The sequence below is a fragment of the Durio zibethinus genome, chromosome 11 (genome assembly GCF_047325235.1).
Source record: "Durio zibethinus cultivar Kanyao isolate XHJ-2024 chromosome 11, ASM4732523v1, whole genome shotgun sequence".
Taxonomy (NCBI): Eukaryota; Viridiplantae; Streptophyta; class Magnoliopsida; order Malvales; family Malvaceae; genus Durio; species Durio zibethinus.
In genome coordinates this window covers 10,411,112-10,429,676 of record NC_143172.1, presented here as the reverse complement: position 1 = coordinate 10,429,676, position 18,565 = coordinate 10,411,112, and the positions used below count along the sequence as shown (strand labels likewise).

The 18,565-nt window shown below is 25.5% G+C and overlaps 1 protein-coding gene and 1 long non-coding RNA gene across 3 annotated transcripts; both read right to left on the bottom strand.

The window, feature by feature from the left end:
* Nucleotides 1–6,170: 6,170 nt before the first annotated feature.
* LOC149516049 (uncharacterized) lies at nt 6,171–9,828 on the bottom strand. Of its 2 annotated transcripts, none has more exons than XR_016346686.1 (4): nt 8,695–9,828; nt 8,167–8,326; nt 7,620–7,700; nt 6,171–6,450 (listed from the first exon to the last, which is right to left on the bottom strand). It is a non-coding gene; the product is annotated as an uncharacterized LOC149516049 (long non-coding RNA). The 2 variants fall into 2 exon arrangements; XR_016346687.1 differs by lacking the exon at nt 6,171–6,450 and adding an exon at nt 7,169–7,500 and having other exon boundaries at nt 8,695–9,827.
* Nucleotides 9,829–16,769: 6,941 nt separating this feature from the next.
* Nucleotides 16,770–18,090, bottom strand: LOC111290916 (thaumatin-like protein). Its single transcript, XM_089768785.1, has 2 exons — nt 17,938–18,090; nt 16,770–17,628 (listed from the first exon to the last, which is right to left on the bottom strand). The coding sequence occupies exons 1-2, from the start codon at nt 18,002–18,004 to the stop codon at nt 16,946–16,948; spliced, it is 750 nt and encodes a 249-aa protein (XP_089624911.1). The 5' UTR covers nt 18,005–18,090; the 3' UTR covers nt 16,770–16,945.
* Nucleotides 18,091–18,565: the final 475 nt, after the last annotated feature.

Below are 18,565 nucleotides of genomic sequence, written 5' to 3'. Positions count from 1 at the left end.
AGACATACTGGAACTGTAGATTTTTTAGATCGATTAGAATTAGGTTGGCTCATCTTCTTTGGCTAGTATATGACCATCAATAGAAAGTTTTTACATTTTTTTTATTTAATTTCACCAACCTCTTCAAGTCATTCGTTGGTTTGAGCTGAAGTACATTTTACAATAAAATCTACTAGCACTTATGATTTTAAAGTCAACCTAGGAAGTATGTGTAGATCGTATTCACTGAGTTCAACCATTTACTTGATTAGTCTACCAGATAATTTTAGTTTTTGTAAAATTTACCTAAGTGATTGGTCAGTCAAGACATTAACTATGGGCTTGAAAGTATGACCTAAGTTTTCTAGCCAATGTGACAACTATATAGGTCAATTTTTCTATTTTTACATAGTTCATTTCAAATCTTATCAACACTTTACTGACAAAATACATTGGTCTGTATCTTTCTTTTTCTCTAACTAAAATCGAACTAATGGCCTGGTTGTAAGTGGCAAGGTATAGATAAAGTGTTTTATCGAGCCTTGACTTTGATAAGATAAGTAGAGAATAAAGAAATTATTTAAGCTTTTTAAAAGTTTTCTGACACTACGGTGTCCATATGAAGTTTGAGATATTCCTAAACATTTTAAAGAATGGTAGGCATCATTCTGTTAACTTTGACATAAATATGCTCAAAGCAACGATTCTCCCATTAGCTTTTATACCTCATGAATCGAGGTTAGTGCTTTCATGTCTAAATTACTTTGAACTTTTTCAAGGTTTGCCTCTATATCCCTCTTATTAATCATATAGCCAAGAAACTTTTCTGGCATGATGCCAAAAGCACATTTGTTTAGGTTGAGTCCCATGTTGTCTTTCTTTAGGATATTAAAGGTTTCTTCCATATCTTTTAAGTGTACGACTAAGCTTTTTCTCTTCATAATCATGTCATCCACATATACCTTTATATTTTGATTGATTTGATCTTTGAAGATCTTATTAACATACCTTTAGTAGGTTTCTCCTACATTCAGGCTAAAAGGTATGACCTTCTAATAATACAAACTTTTTTTCTGTTATAAAGGTTATTTTTTCTTTTTTTTTTGAGCATTTTGATTTGATTTTAGCTTGAATAAGTGTTTATAAAACTGAACAGGCCATGCTCAACATTGTCATCTACCAGTCGATCTTTGTTAAGAATAGGAAAGTTGTCTTTTGGATAGGCTCTGTTGAAGTTAGTAAAGTTCACACACATTATTCATTTCCCATTTTGCTTTTTTACCATTACCACGTTAGCAATTCAATTTGGGTAATAATATGCTTCCCTAATGAAACCTACTTTTAACAATTTGCCAACCCCTTTTTCTATTACTTTTTGCCTCTCCGAGGCAAAGTTCTTTTTTTTTTTGCTAAACTAGTTTTATGTTTAGGTTAGTGTTTAGTCGATGGGCCATCACCTTGGGATCTATACCAGGTATATCGAATGGAGTCCATGAAAATAAGTTGGTATTGTTTCTTAATATTTGAATTTGTTGTTTTTTATGGTTAAGTTTTCCCTTACTTGCATACACTTTTTAGAATTACTCTCCCAGAATGGTATATAGACGAGGTCTTATGCCAATCTGGTCGATTGTCATCAATTTTTTATCTCTGATCAATGATTTTTTTTACTCAATTAGGGTAGAATTATTTTCTATGAGAAAGATAAATCCTAACATGACAGTTAATATTCAATGAAACAATTAGCAAAAAAAGTAAAACTTGATCAAAATGTAAAATTTTATTTCAAATTTTCTTCAATCGGCTTAAGAGCTCGATTTTGTTTCATAAGTATGCATGTTTACTGGCTTAATAGCTAAGCTACTATAGATCACTGGCTTAAAAGTTTGATCTTGCTTGTCACGTATATATATATATGACAACTTAGGAGCTCAGCTTCTATGGGTTTGCTTAAAAATTGTAATAGTCTGAAGCATATACAATTAGGAGCTTAAGAGCTTAGAGCAACTTAAGAGCACATTTCTTTTCCTTTCTTTGTTTCATGTAGCTTTTTACCAAGGTTGTTTTGCTTTACTTTTTTTGTTTCCCTAACCTTCACATCGGTCGTATCTGTTTTATCCGGTTCCTTAATTTTGGCATAATTATCAGTCTACTTCCCAATCCTACCATTTATCATTGTCACATAATATTGTCATGTCATGGACTAATCTCTTCTAAACTCTCCAACCCCACTCAACGTCAAAAACTTGATCCTTAATCGAAAAGCTGAGCCAATTAGCCACATAATAGCCTAGTATTTCCCTTTATCGAAACTTGCTCATTCCCAAAACCAATTCAAATGGTGGTGAATGGCTTTAACATTTTTTCCTTTATACCCTCTAACTAAGCACATTGGGACCACATCTCTTCATAAGGGCTCTAGATCAAATCTAATGCCACATCCAAGAACCAGATGAACAACTATAAGGACCTATGGAAAACTATGTTCATCTTTCTATTATAGGAGATATGGAATACTAAGAACAAAATAGTGTCTTAGGGAAAGATGGATAAAGATAAGGTAGTCGCTCGTGCTATTGAGTATGTAACAGAGTGTCATAGTTAACTGGGCAAATTAGAAGGGTCCATACGCCTACATCATAACAGTTTAATGAAACCACTACCCCAAGGATGTTATAAACTTAACACCAATGTATCTTCATTTGAGAACCTAGAAAAGGCAAGATCAACAATAGTCTTACCTAAACAAAAAGGAAACTAGATTGTTAGATCATCCAGACACATCCCTAAAGCCACCAATATTGAGACAGAGCTATATGCACTTACAGATGGTCTTTAAACTAGCATTTGATGCTAGGGCTAAAAGGATTGAAATTGAACTTAACGTTAAGAATGTGATTAGTATGATTACCAATCTGGATCATATTAACCTTTGTCTTAACAATTTAGTTTGTGATTGCAAGATGACGTTAAGGAATTTTTAGCAAATAATAATGACACATATATTCCATGGATAATAATGACACATATATTCCCTTACCAAGCAAGAGAGTGAAGGAAATAGCCTATCTAGTAACATTGGGACTAGCTCTATCTATTTTGAAACTTTTTCTATACCTCTTATTTGTGTTTCCCCTTTTATAACAAATGTTAATGAGATTGTGATGTATTGTACTTATTTTAATTTTATGCAAGCTCTATTTTCAAAAAAAAAAAAAACAATTTTCAATAATTAACAGTTCTCTGCATTGAAAATAACGTTTCACCAATCTAGGTCTACAAAATGAGGGTATTATTCCCAATTTGATTATGGAAATAAAATGTTGCATAATTAACTATAATTGTAGCAATTTTCCATTAAAGATTTCTTGCAAATCTTATTGATCTATATATATGAAGATAGATTAATTTATATAATGTAAAATTTTTTAATTTTATATTTTTTTTAATTATTAATTTTAATATATCCAAAAAATAAAGTAAAATTATTTGTTTTTAATTTTTAATTATCTCTCTCATTTTTAAATCTATTAAAATCAACTATATTATTTACAATTTGATTATAAGGATAAAATGTTGAATAATTTACTATAATTGTAGTAGTTTTCCATCAAGGTTTGTTATCTTTTTGTGTGAGTGTGTGTGTGTGTATATATGAAGAGGAATTAATTTAATTTTACACATTTTTTTAACTATTGATTTCAAAAGATGAAATTAATTTTTTTATTTTTATTTTTCTCTCCTATCTTTTAAATTATTAAAATTAAAAATTAAAAAATATATAAAATTAAAAAAATTTACTGTGTAGATTAATCTTTCATATATATATGTATGTATGTATGTGTATATATAGACACACACACTAGTTTCATTATATCCATGCATTTCTGTTATTTGATTCTTATGTAAATGTAATTCATCTTGTACTGCATATTTATTGCAACTCCAAGTGAATGAAAGACAAGCCTACTTGTGCTCGTTGTCTTAGCTTTTATAAGTTGATAACCTGGCTTAAGCTTATGATACAATGAGTACAAAGTGTTGAGAGAATAAGAAATAAAGGACAAAAATAAATTAAGCTTGATTGATTGATCTTCAAGCATAATTAATTAGCTAGCTCACTGATATTAGGTGTCTCGAGGCTCTCCCATGTATAGATCTCTGTTTATGGGTATTTCTGATGTTCTTTAAAAATTTGTCAACGCTCACATTTCTGTTTTTTTTTTCAATTTCATAGAGTTGATCCACGGAATAAATTATCGTGACTCAACTTTTACACCATGCAATATATATAAATATATATATACACTAATGTTTGGCGATATATGATGCGCATGTAATTTTTATTTTTAAAAATTCATTTCATGACATAATTTTTTATACTATAATAATATGATAAATATTAATAATTTAATTTTGATTTTGGTATAATATAAGTAAAATTTGATAACTTTTTATATAATTTTGATTTTGATAATATTTAATAAAATTTAAATTTTCGATATAATTTTGGTAACCTTCAATATTAGTTTAGTAACTTATGATATAATTTTGGTACCATTGATAAAATTTTAGTAACTTTTTGATACAATTTTAGTAATCTTTTGATACAATTTTAGTAATTAATCTTTTGGTAACTTATAATATATTTTTAATAATCATTTATAAAATTTATGTCATTATATATTTAATAATGAATTCCCATAAGAAAGTGGAAGTTCAATTCTAATATAAGATAATTTATTTTTATATAATAATATTATTATTTTATTCAAATTTAGAATTTTTTTTCACTAAATTTTTTTATTGAATAGATATATAGTAAATTTATCCTAGTCTCCTAAGATGAAATTTCTAACTTCATTTCTACTATTAATCAAGGTTCAATTCCTTACAAATTTAAATATTAAAAAATTTATCAATGATTGATAATTAATTTATTATTATGTTATCAATGATTTACTAGTAAGCTATCAATGATATATTGTTAAATTATCAATGATTTACTACTAAATTAGCATTAATTCTACTAATTTATAAATTATTTATTACTAAGTTATGAACGATTTACTACTAAATTATTGATAATTTACTATTAAGTTATGAATTATTTACTACTAAATTGCTGATGATTTATTATTAAATTACTGATAATTTGTTATAAAGTTATAACTTATTTACTATTAATTTATCGATAATTTACTACAAAGTTATCAATAATTAACTAATTTACTACTATAACTTATTTACAATTAAGTTATTAGTGATTTGCTAATAAATTATCAATAATCTACATTTAAATTATCAATGATTTACTATTATGTTATTATGCATTTACTATTATGTTATCATTGATTTATTACTTAGTTTTTCGATTATCTGCTACAAAATTATCACAGATTTATTACTAAATTAGCCATGATTTATTATCAAGTTATCACTAATTTATATTAAATTATCTATAATTTACTATTAAATTATTGATGATTAATCACTAACTAAGTTATACAATCTACTTTTAAGTTTCTAATGATTAATTACTAAATTATCATTAACTTACTAATAAATAATTAATGATTTACTACTATTAAACTAAAACTGATTTAATATTAATATTACTAGAAAAAATTGTTTTAGCAACACTTAATCTTGTTGCCAAATGGCAATTTATCGCTACTAAAACATTTTCGCAACAAAAAAAAAATCGTTATAATGTCATTGTTTGTGCCTCCGTTGTTAAAAGTTTACACAATGATTTTCATCATATTGAAAGTCGTTTTAAAAAAAATGTTTATTGTAATGACTTTTTATCATTGGTAAATAAATTATATTTAAATAATGACTTAATGTGATTATCAAAACTTTCTTTTAGCAACCACGTATTTTGTTACCAAAACTTACATAACAACATTATTTTGGTTGCTAAAATTTTTTTGGAATGCAAAATGTTTTGGTTACAATTTTTCTTTGACAACAATTATTTTATCATTACGATAGTTAATTTAATAACGACAATTATCGTTGCCAAAAGTTCTTACAAAACCATAATTTTGTTGTTTCTGGTTTTTTTTTATAACTTTAATAACCACTAATATTGTTGTAAAAATTCATTGCACAATGACAATTGTCTTGTTATAATTTAAATATTTGCTATTAACGAAATTTAAAATTGAATAAAATTTCATACCTAAAAAAGAAAATTCATTTAAAAGATAATTAACATTAACATATTAAAATTTTATTTATTATATTGTCATTGACAATATATTTGTCCTAAAATACATTAGGATAATTAAAATTCTTAAATAAACAAAGAACATCCTAAAATATATTAGGACAATTAAAATTCCTAAATGAGTAGAAACAATTTTGAATATCAGACCATAAGGAATTGAAAATCATGCTAAGGTATGGATTAGAAATGGTGTTTATTGGAATTAGATGATGGCTAGGTTTCGACTTCAGAGAAATCTGTAAAAGATAATAAACATGTTATGAATAGGATAAGATACATATCATACATGCTATTTAGGTTTTAATATGCTCGGACTAGCTATAGAATAATAATTTGGTGCATTTCTATAATTACTTTGTCAAACAAATCAACAACTATTGCTAGACCTATTCAAAGGCCAAGCTACTTACCTAAACCTAAATATCCATTCAAGTTTTGAGAGGACTTGAACAAAAGATTTAAACCCATTACACGGATTAAAACACAATTTTTAAACTCATTTAAATTTTGAATTAAGCTTTGGACAAAAAATTTAAAATTCGAACCCATCCAGTCCGACCCAAATTTATAAATATATATAAATTTTTTATTTTTATATATAAATGAATTATTTATAAACTAATTCACATATATATCTAAATTAAAAATAAAAATTATATATTTTATTAAACTTAATTTTTATTTTTATATAATTTTTATTTTTATCTTTTATAAATATGTGAATTAAATATAATCTCATTAAATTTAATTTAATCACAGTATTTTAATATTTTATTATATAAATTTAATTTACTAGGTAAGCTTAGAATTTATTTTTTTAACTTGAATCGGATTTGAAAAAATTTTAAAACTCGAAATTTCAAATCAAGTCGAACTTAAACAAATATATAAACTATTAATACCAATCATGAGTTAAACCCGAACTCGACGCGACAGCCCATGAACACCTCTAATTGGTGGTATCCTCTCATTTGTTGCAAAATGGAATACTTCGGGTATAGTCACTTTTTTATTTTTTTACATTACAGAAGATTTCCAATTCTCATTTGCTCTCAAATAAACTAGAGTTACTTTCTCGAGTACACATGGAAGCTGTATACCAAGAAGAATTGAAATGATGGAGAGAATACCTTTTTATTCAATGGCCTAGCCTTATATCTAGGTGGTTTTTCAAATTCCTCCAGTTGAATTTCAATAGAACTTCTGACCTTCGGAGACCATGCCCTCAGTGAGGTTTGAAGTATACGGGTTTTAGGTTCAATAAGATGAGATTTTCACTGATTATTCTTTTACAGGAAAAAGTTACACGAAAAAAGGAGGAAAGAAGAGAGAAGAGAGAAGTTTAGCAATGTGTTCAAAGTTCTAAAAGAATATGAATCAAATAAATAGGATATGTTCTCCAAACCTGAGGAGACGCTTCTGTTTAAGTTGTTAAAAAAGTCTTTGCATTCTTATTGGCTCTAGCCATTGTCTCAAAATGGAATTCCTGAAACAGAATAAATTTTTTTATTTGATAGCAAGGATTGCCTTCATCATTTTCATCTCATACCATCAATATCTTTAGCATAATTTAACTAAAATTCTGCGGGCTTTGGAGTACTTCATGGAACAAAAAAGCACACAATGGACTATGAAAAAGCTTAAACTTTTAAATCAAATAACACAACTCATAGCATCATTATACTCGGTCTCTATACATGCACATATCCTCCCATAAGCAATAACAACCATTATTCAACTAAAGATATAAAAGACTTTCATGAATCATAAGTAGGAATATAAGTATAAAATACACAAATAAAGAGAAAAAAAAAGATTGATATCAAAATGTAAATTTATTTTCATTTCAAGTTTCATTTAAAAAAAAAAGAAAAGAAAAGGTGGAATTCACTTAAAGAATACAAAAATAAAACCCAAAAAGAATATAAAGTTGTGAAAGGATGGATAAGGACCTGAATATAAAAAAATAGCAAATGTGATCAGTGGGGCAAGAACAACAATCCATCACAGTGAGTTGTAGAGGAGAAAAAAAAGAAATAGCCATCTGATCTTCAACTGTCTTTTCTAACTCCATGGACTAGAGAAAGGCTCTTATATCAATAGGGTTATAACCTGACAAAAATAACTATATAAGGGAAAAATATGCAAAAGCAATAAGGGCTTGGCAGTCTCAAACATCCAATTTTCCTATTGATTTCTTGTCCATGAATAAAAAAAGACACCTATCCAAATAAGGAAAGGCTTTCATAGATTAAAAAAAAAAAAAAAAGGAAATATACTCATGATAAGAAAGGGGTGTTGAATATTAAGCTATTTTTCTCAACATAAGAAATTAGATTTAGTTTATCAAACTTATAAAGGAAAATTATATGAATGCATAATTAATCAATTAGCTTAAACAATGGCTTATAAGCAAATAGATTACAAACAAAGTTCCGTAGAGAAAAGAATGAAAATAGAGTGCAAGATAAGAGCTTAACCTGCATATTGATTAAGAAGTTGAAGTAAAATATGATTCCCTCACTCTTTTAAAAACAATATAATAAAAAATCTGAAAAACTCAACCATATGAACTTGAAAGTTAGCCTTTACAATGACTCATATATGTTATGATACATAAGAAATCTGACTTCAAACAGTGACTCATATATGTTATGATACATAAGAAATCTGACTTCAAACTCCCCAACACATTCGAAAGCTATTTTCTGTAATGACAATGTAATAAAATGCATCTAATAGAAGCAAAATCGCTAAATTTTCACCACTGCCACCAAAATTGACCGCCGCCATAAGCCTCTTTCAACCTAAGCCTTTAACCTTCAACCTTGACCTTAACCTTACCTTTAATCTTACCAAAATTGCCACACCGTAGAAATCACCCTAAACCTTTAACCTTACCTAATTTCAGCCTATTAATTTACCGTTCACTATAAGATTGAGTTGAACATCCCCACAAAATAATCGATACCAAATTGGCCCCCATATCAAACAAAACTCAATTGTGAAATGCCCAACAAAAATTAACAAAGATTCATGTAAAACATCAGTTTAAAGACAAATCATACTTGAATTGGGGAAGCAAAACACCTTAGCTGCGGAAAGCCAGTAGCCAAATATAATGTAGAGCGGCTAAAACACGAAAAGTCTAAAGATGGTTGCTGGATACTGATTCCTTTGCACTGGGATCGCATTCCCCACTAAAAAGAAAGCACGTTGCTACTTCGAAGGTTTGGCAACAAGCCAATAAGACTCATGCGGGAAAAAGGATAAAGAGAAGATTGGGCTCGACAGCAGGGATAGGATATTAAATGCTGATCGACGATTTGACTGTGCGGCAATGACAGAGAGGTCGGGTTGTGCAGTGGCGACGAGAAGTGGAAAAAAGAAATGAAAATGGGTCTTTCTGTAGAAAAAAATTCAGTTTCAAACGTAGGAAAGAGAAAAAAAAAAAGTGTAGAAAGCGGAGGGAGAGAGAGCCTGGAAAAAACTTAAAAGGCATAGGCACAATCTTTTTTTTTTTTTTTTTTCAAAGTTCTCTCATTTGTAATAGTCGAGAATTAGTATGTAAAAAAAAAAAGAATTGTGATGTTTTTTTATACAAAATTTAATAATAAGAACCGAAAATTATATTTATAAATTATAACCTTGATTTAATATTGACCTTTACTTAAGAAAACCTTTTAAAATAAATTCAATTTAAATACACTTATAACATTATAAGTATAATTTTTTTAAGTTCTAATTATATAACCTAGAAAATGTTTAATAGTAAGATACTAAAACATACTGTTGATGATAATTGAAATATGTTCAATTGACAAAATACAAATTCATTTATATCTGGTTGTACTTTTTTATTTTTGATAGGTTATTTCTTTGAACTTTAAAATACATGAAAATAAATGAATAATCCATCTCTTAAGATAATGTAATTTTTAAGTTAATAAGAATTGCTTAGACAATTACTTATGATATCCATAAGTAAATGAAATTTAGTTTTAATATATTTAATTATTTTATAGGTGTTCTTTATATCCTATATATAAATATTTATAGTTGCGTGACATGATTTATAAATTATTCAATAATATTTGTAACCTTCCAATTAGTTTATAGAATTAAACTTTCCTTAAACTAAATTGAAAATATAATGGATATTTAACATTTCAAAAATGCCATTAATAATATACTTTGGATATTAATAATTTATAAAATTCATGTAAAATTAATTATGTAAAAATTTTAAAAAAATTGTTATGAATCTAATAAGGTATTGTAATAATACTTTTTATTTTTAACAAAATGATATAAATTTTGTAATAATTATTTAATCGTTGTATAAAATATTAAGAAAATTTTAATTTGATAATGAGTATGAGAAGTTGTTGCAAATTTGATAAGATTTTGAAATGATTTTCTTATCATTATGAATATAGTAGAGATACCGCTATTGTATTTTTTTATTATTTTGTATCAAACATTAAGAAAATTTTAATTTGGCAACAACTATGAAAAGTCAATCCAAATCATATAGGATTTTGAAACAATTTTTTTTTTTTTTTTGTAGTTATGAATATGGTATATATATCATAACAATGGTATAAAATGTTTAAAAAATTAATTAGACAACAATAATAAAAAGTCATTACAAAAACAATAGAGTTTCATAACAAATTTTTTTATCGTTAGCGATTTGATAGGAATTAACAACAACAAAAATTATTGTTGTGTAAAATATAAAAAATTTCAAATAACCAATGACAATTAAAAGTCATTGCAAATATAATGAGATTTTGCAACGATAATATTAGTCGTTGCAAATCGTAGTTGTTAAAAGTAAATTTTCTAGTAGTGTAAGTTATCATTAATTTAGTTTTAAATTATCATTGATTTAATATTTAATTATCAATAATTAACTATTAAGTTATCACATTTTTTTTAATAATTTATTATTGATTTACTAATATATTGTTATATATTTACAATTATAAAATATGGAATTTAAAAAATTCATTAATAATATATGAAATAATTTTGTTTGTATATAATAACATTATTGTTTAATTCAAATTAAGAATTTTTTTACTAATTTGTTTTATTAAATAGGTTCGTGGTAAGTTTATCTTAGCCATCAAAATAAAAATTTTGATTTTGTTTTTGCTAGTAACCATGGTTCAATCCTTATTAACTTGAAGTATAAAAAAATTATCAATGATTAACAATTAAGTTATCAATTATTTACTACTAAATTATCAATGATTTATTTCTAATTTATGAATGATTTACCATTAAGTTATAAATGATTTATCATTAAGTTTGAATGATTTTTATTAAATTGTTGATAATTTACCACTAAATTATTGATAATTTATTATAAAAGTATAATTTATTTATTACTAATTTGCTGATGATTCACTAAAAAGTTATCAATGATTAACTAATTTATGACTAAATTATCACTAATTTACAACTAAGTTATTAGTAATTTATTATTATATTATCATTTATTTACTACTAAATTATTAATGATTTACGATTATATTTTTACATATTTACTATTATGTTATCGTTAATTTACTATTTAATTTTTTATTATTTATTACAAAATTATCATTAATTTACCACTAAATTATCTATGATTCACTACTAAGTTATTACTAATTTATATTAAATTATGCATAATTTATTATTAAGTCATCACTAATTAACTATTATATTATTGATGATTTATTACTAAGTTGTATTGATTTACTTTTAAGTTTTCAATAAATAACTATTAGTTATTAATTATTTACTACTAATTTATTATTGATTTACCACTAAATTATTTGTAATTTATTACTATCAATTAATTACTATTAAACTAAAACTGGTTTACTATTAAATTATTAATAATTTACTATTAAGTTATCATTGATTTATTACTAAATTATTAATAATTAACTACTAAGTTAATAATTATTTTTTGTTAAATTATCCTTGATTTAGTACTATGTTATTATGCATTTATAACTATATTATAATTTATTAACCATTAAGTTATTATGTATATTATTATATTATTACTAATTTACTAAAAAATTATAATAATTTACTACTAAATTATCATTTATTTACTATTAAGTTATCACTAATTTATTATTAAATTATCGATGATTACTACTAAGTTATACTAATTACATTTAAGTTTTCAATGACTAATTATTAAGTTATTAATTATTTGCTATAATGTTATCATTAATTTGTATATATCCAAAAAGAAAGGATTCACTATGTATCATAGATGATGTAATTTGTAAGGTAGAGAATAAAAAAAGAAAAAGTTTAGGTTTAAATGGCTTGAAAAGCATGAGAAAATGCTCTTAATTTACTATCTATAATTTAACATGTAATAATAAGTTAAAATCATAATTTTTATATTAATACAGGTATTAAAATTAAATTAAATAAATATATATAATATATATTCAGTCAATATTTCTAAAATATTCTTCAAATTTTTTAGTCCATGGTAAAATAGTACATATTAAGATAAGTTTTATTAATAATTTGATTGAATTATTATTGTATGTATTTTCATACCTATTAACAAGTACAATTGCATATAAAAAATTAAAATTTTTGAAATGTTTTGTCACCAATGGTAGTAATAAATTTTACCTTATATTTTTATTTTTAAATATATAATTTTGGGTAAAATTTTTGTTATATATATGATAAAAATAATGAGAACAAATTTACTAAATAAAATTTATTACAATTAAATAGACAACAATTTTTTAAAATATTAAATTTACAATAATTATAGTTGCATTCTTTATAAAAAATTCCTTCTATTAAATGAAAAGATGGTATATTTTTAATTGGTATTGTGTTCTTATGACCATCATTCACAATAACTTTTTTTTTATATTTTAATGCTAATCAATTTCGCCATTTAGAATGAGTAAAGAATATTTCGCATTTTTCATAAAAAATTTCTTCTAATAAACAAAAATATGATATATTTTTCATTATTGCTTTATTCTTATTATTATCATTTAAAATGACTTTCTTGATATTTTGATACTAATTAACTTCTCCATTTGGAAAGAGTATAAAATATTATAAGAGATCACAACAACCCAAATAATGTTTAACTGTATGTTGTCTTTAAAAATGAGTTTAAACTATGATATGATCTCTTTTAAATTAAAATTTTAAATTGTTTCCCTCAACCTAGATAGTTGATTAACAAATGAATTATTATAAATTCATTAATCTATATTAATATTTTTATAATACGAATTTCAAAATCCTTAATATATATATATATATATCCTTTAATCTCTGTAAAATTTAGATATAAGGATTTTCTGCTAAAATTATTATTAGTATCTCCACCATTTTTGCATTTAAATTATTATAGTATTATGTTCTCATTTAATTTGAAATTTTATTACTGGTGTTATAAAAATATAACTAAAATAATATAGATTAATCAACTTAAACATGAAACAATTCAAAACTCAAATCGAATATAAATAAAATTTTTACTCATTTTAATTTTTAATTTAATTGAAATAATATAATACACATAATTATAAAAATAAACTAACTTGACTCAATTTCAATTGATTTAAAAAGTTAACAACTTAGTAATTATTTAAAACCTGAAATAATTAAACATAACCAAAATCCAAATTGAAATAGTAACCCAATCAAAATCCAATATTAGTTATTCATTTTCCATAACAATTTAAAAGTTCTTTATTTAAGTTTTTTTTTCTTTAATCATCAATGGTTTATTTTTATTGTCTTTGTAGTTGAATTATTTAATTAATTTTAAGATAATTTCTAAAGTGAAATTGCAATTATAAGTAATTGAATCTACTTTTTTTTATTTGAATTTAGAATGATTTGAATCTAAGTTTTTAAACAAAAAGAAGAATATACCAATTATTAAGTCAAATTTGCTTATGTGCATAAGTGAATAATTGAGTATATTATGAATAAAAGTAGATGATAAAATTTGACTCAACCTAATTGATCGCTAATCCTAAGTCTAAAATCTAACTCAAAATTATAAAAAGTCAAAGTTTAAAATAATTGAAATACTAAGTGCACAATTAAATAAAAATTTATCAAATGAAATTTGCTGATGAATACCTTTAAATCACTTATAAATTTAGTTAAGTTATAATTTATAATAATTTTTTATTTTAGATGTATATGGTAATTAATTTGATAAATTTCAATTCTTTTGAGCAAATATTACCTAATATGTCAACCTCCAAAATTTTAATACAATAATGAACATTTTGCAACTAGTATAAAAAAGAAAATGAATGAGTATACAATGTTTCTTCCAATAAAAGAGTTTCATATTAATCCTAAAGAGATTTGAAATCAATATATTTGTAAATTTTTCATTGAAACATTATATAGCATTAACTTTCTTTGTCATATGGAGAAAATAAAGTTATGCATAACTATCAATCTTTCGTCTAATTTTTCTACTTAAAATAATCTTCTATCGGTGCTTCTATCAATTGAATGTAATTTTATGTTCCATCAATTGAAAGTTTAATTTTTCTTTTATTTAAAAATTTTTATTATACATAAATTTTTATTATATAAAAATATTAAAATACAATTTTAAAAATTAAAATAAAATAAATTCTTGATCTTGGTATTGTCATTTTTTTTAAGAAAATCCATTTCTAAAAATAACAAACTTGTTATATAATACCTATACAATTTACAATGATATCATTTGCAACATTAACAATGTAAATTTTCCCAAATAAATTTAACTTTGACATAAACACATTCAAAAAATAATTCCAAGAAATTTTGTCACCTCGAAAGAATTCATCAAAAATAATTCATTTTACTTCATTTGATAATTTTTTACTTAGAATAATTTACGTTAGGTCGTTTAACTACCTAGATGACAAAAAAAAGTAAGTAATTTAATACAATTGAGAAAGATTAAATAATCTTAAAATATAAATTAATCATTTATATGCATATTAAGATAAAAGTTAAGAGAAAATTATATCAATTATTATTTTCAATCAAGGTGAACAATTCTCATGTCAATTTAATAGGATCAATTCTTTTGGCATATATCTAATCTTGAGCTATTGGTAGCTCCACAACCTCTTGAATCATATAATTCTATAAGTAAAAAGTCTAATTAAAGTGTTCAATGAATCACATAGTACTAATTATTGGTAGAGAGAATGCAATTGATTTAAATTTGATTTGATATTAGTTTTTGTTCATGAAAAATAATAATATAAAATTCTAGAGGAAAAAAATACAAAGAGAAATTAATTATAGATGTGAGACTAAATTATAAAAATGATATATTAAAGAATTATTTCATGAAACAAAAAAGATTTAATTATTTTGTCAATCATTAAATGATCAACTCATAAAGCATATAAATAATAAAATATTAACATACATATATAGTTAATATTTTAAAACAAAAAATTGAAAGGCAAAAAATAGAAAAAAATAAATATGTTTCAATAACTTAATTATGATTATTTTTAATAAATTTATTTATCAATATAAACTACATACATAATTGTTTGTACAATAACTAAATAAACAAAATGCATATAATTGTTTTATTTTTATACACACTAAACTTTGATCTTTGTTCTATTTGTATTTTCATTTACTGTAAAAAATTATTATATTTATATAAAAAGAGTTTAATAATAAAAAATTTTTATTTAAATTAAAGTTTATAAAAAAATTACTAATGATATTTTAATCAATCACTTTTAATATTTTTAAAATTAAAATTTTATTAAAATATTTTAATCAATCACTTTTATTACTTTTTTAATCTAATTATAAAAATCTAATAATAATAAAAAATTTATTTAAATTAGATTTTATAAAAATATTTACTAAAAATATTTTAATTAGTCACTGTTAAAACTTTTGAAATTAAAATTTAAATATTTTAAGTAATTTAATTTCATATAAATTCTATTTTAAATTTTAATTGATTTAAATTAAATTTAAATAAATTAATAAAAATTATATATTTAAAAATAAATTTATTAATTTAAAAAATTATAAAAATATTTAACTCTATTACTATTAATATTTTTAAAATTCACATTTTTATATATAAATCATATGTATTTCAAATCCAATGCAAATAACAACGTAGTTGCATTAAACCCTCATGCTGCGGTCTGTAACGAATTGCAACTTGCAAGCCAGTACAAAGAATCAAGAAAGATGAAGTGGCGAGGCTGCTAGCGCAAACACAAACAAACAAAAATTAGCTGTCCTCAACTACCACTGACAACCACCGCGGCACATTTTTCAGTTTATAGAATTTGGTGAAACTCAATTTACCTAAACAACCCTCTTTTTCTGCCTTTACTGCTAGCCTTTAAACTTTTAGGAAGCTAGCTTTCCTTGTCAATTCATCTAAAGGGTGGTAGGAGTCCCACTAACTAACGGCCAACACCACCCAGATCTAATCAACTGTGAAGATCTAAGCAGAAATGTTATATTCGCCATATAACTGCTATATGTAATATAATGTTTCGAATAATAAAAGTCCACTACAGACCAAGCAATGTAGTAGTAGTAGTAGTAGTATATGAAGAAATTTGAGAGGACAGAAGTTGATATAACCACCTAATTTGATACTAATTATAGAAGTATGCAATAAAATAACAATGAATTATGAACCGATTAACCTAAAATCTAGCGGTGGCGGGGGCAGAAAGTGACCAAATAGCTGCCGCGGGAGCATGTGGCAATGCTGGTGGGATCATCGTAAGCATAAGAATAAGCTTTTGGACAAGCAGCCTTGAAAATCTTTGAATAAGCAGTTGGCTTGCACGACTGAGAACTCCCAAAGCTCCCAGTGCAGCAATACCTAGGCGAGTTGAAAGCAAAGCAAGCACTTTTGCAAGCCACCACTCTCTTGTTATCTCTTGATCTCACTTGTAACCCAACGGGGCACATCAAGTTCAAGTCACTAACGCACCCAGCATAGCTGCATTTGCCTGAGCCTTTGAAAGGAGTTATAGACATGGCTAGGTTGTACCCATCCACCAAGCTGACGTCGTAGAAATCTAGCTCTTGACCGAGGGTGATTTCCGCTAGGGTGGCGGGAGGGGTACCGCCAAGCCCATTACAGAAGAGAGAACCACCGCATTCCCCTGTGGCGCAGCTGCCGCGTCCAGAGGCATCAAAGGAGCAGCCATGGCGACCCCAGAAACGACCGGACCAGAGGGGAGGGAGACTCATGGAGTAGGCCTTGTTGGGTGGAAGCTTGAAGCCACCACGGGCTAAAAGAGGCTTTCCAGCGCTTGGTTGGATCCCTGGCCACACTGGGTGAGGGCACTTGTTGTAGAGTGTTATTGTTGTTGCTGATACCTCAACTGTTAAAAGCAAAAACAAAGGTCATAAAACTCTGAAAAATCTGTCTAAAATGCATATAAATTTGCCAATATTGGAGCTTGAAAACACAGGCACGTTCAAATGCCAAAAAACACAGAAAATCTATGCAAAACAGGAGTTCAATCCAAATGCTACCCTAACCATAAATACCCTGAAATTGTTTGCCAGTGTAAAACAACAGTTGAATTGACTGAAAATGTGAAAGATTGGAATGGAGAAAACTTAAGAACATTAGCATTGAATGGCATCCACAGATCTTGGAAAAAAGAAGACAAGGTGTAAGAAAATACCTGAAATGTGGGAGAAGAGAAGAGTGAAGAGTGTGAAAGTTAGCAGAGATCTCAGCATTGTCCTCATGGCCGAGAACCTGGGGGTTTAAGGAGCGTGCAAGAGAGTGAGAAGCTTGAAGAGAATGAAAATGCAAAGCCCTGACCATCACCGGGCAAGTTAACTATGGTAGCCCTTTTATATATATTAAAGAAACCAAAGTAGGATTTGGTTACATTAGTTAAAGTAACCAGTAAGGTCACTAATTGATTTTTTTTTTTTGGTGATATGTGAATGAAGTGCTGCAAAATGGACCAACTGTTATTGAGATTTGAGAGAGCGTTGGTGCTGATTGCCTACTTCTATGAGCTGCATAATATTGAAAAAACAAAAGGAGAAAAATCAAGGCAGCACTCATAAATTTGACTAGTGTAATAAAAATGTGGTTTTTTCATCTCTGTCAATCTCTTTTCAACGGTTCCAAAATGTTTCCAACTTTTTCTGTTATTGTGTTTATCATATATGGGATATTTTAATTTATGTCCTTGTTACTTTTTCATTTTAAATATTATCAAATATTTTACATTATTAAATTTAGAGTAAATTATATTATTGATAATTTAATTACAATCATTTTATAAAATGATTATT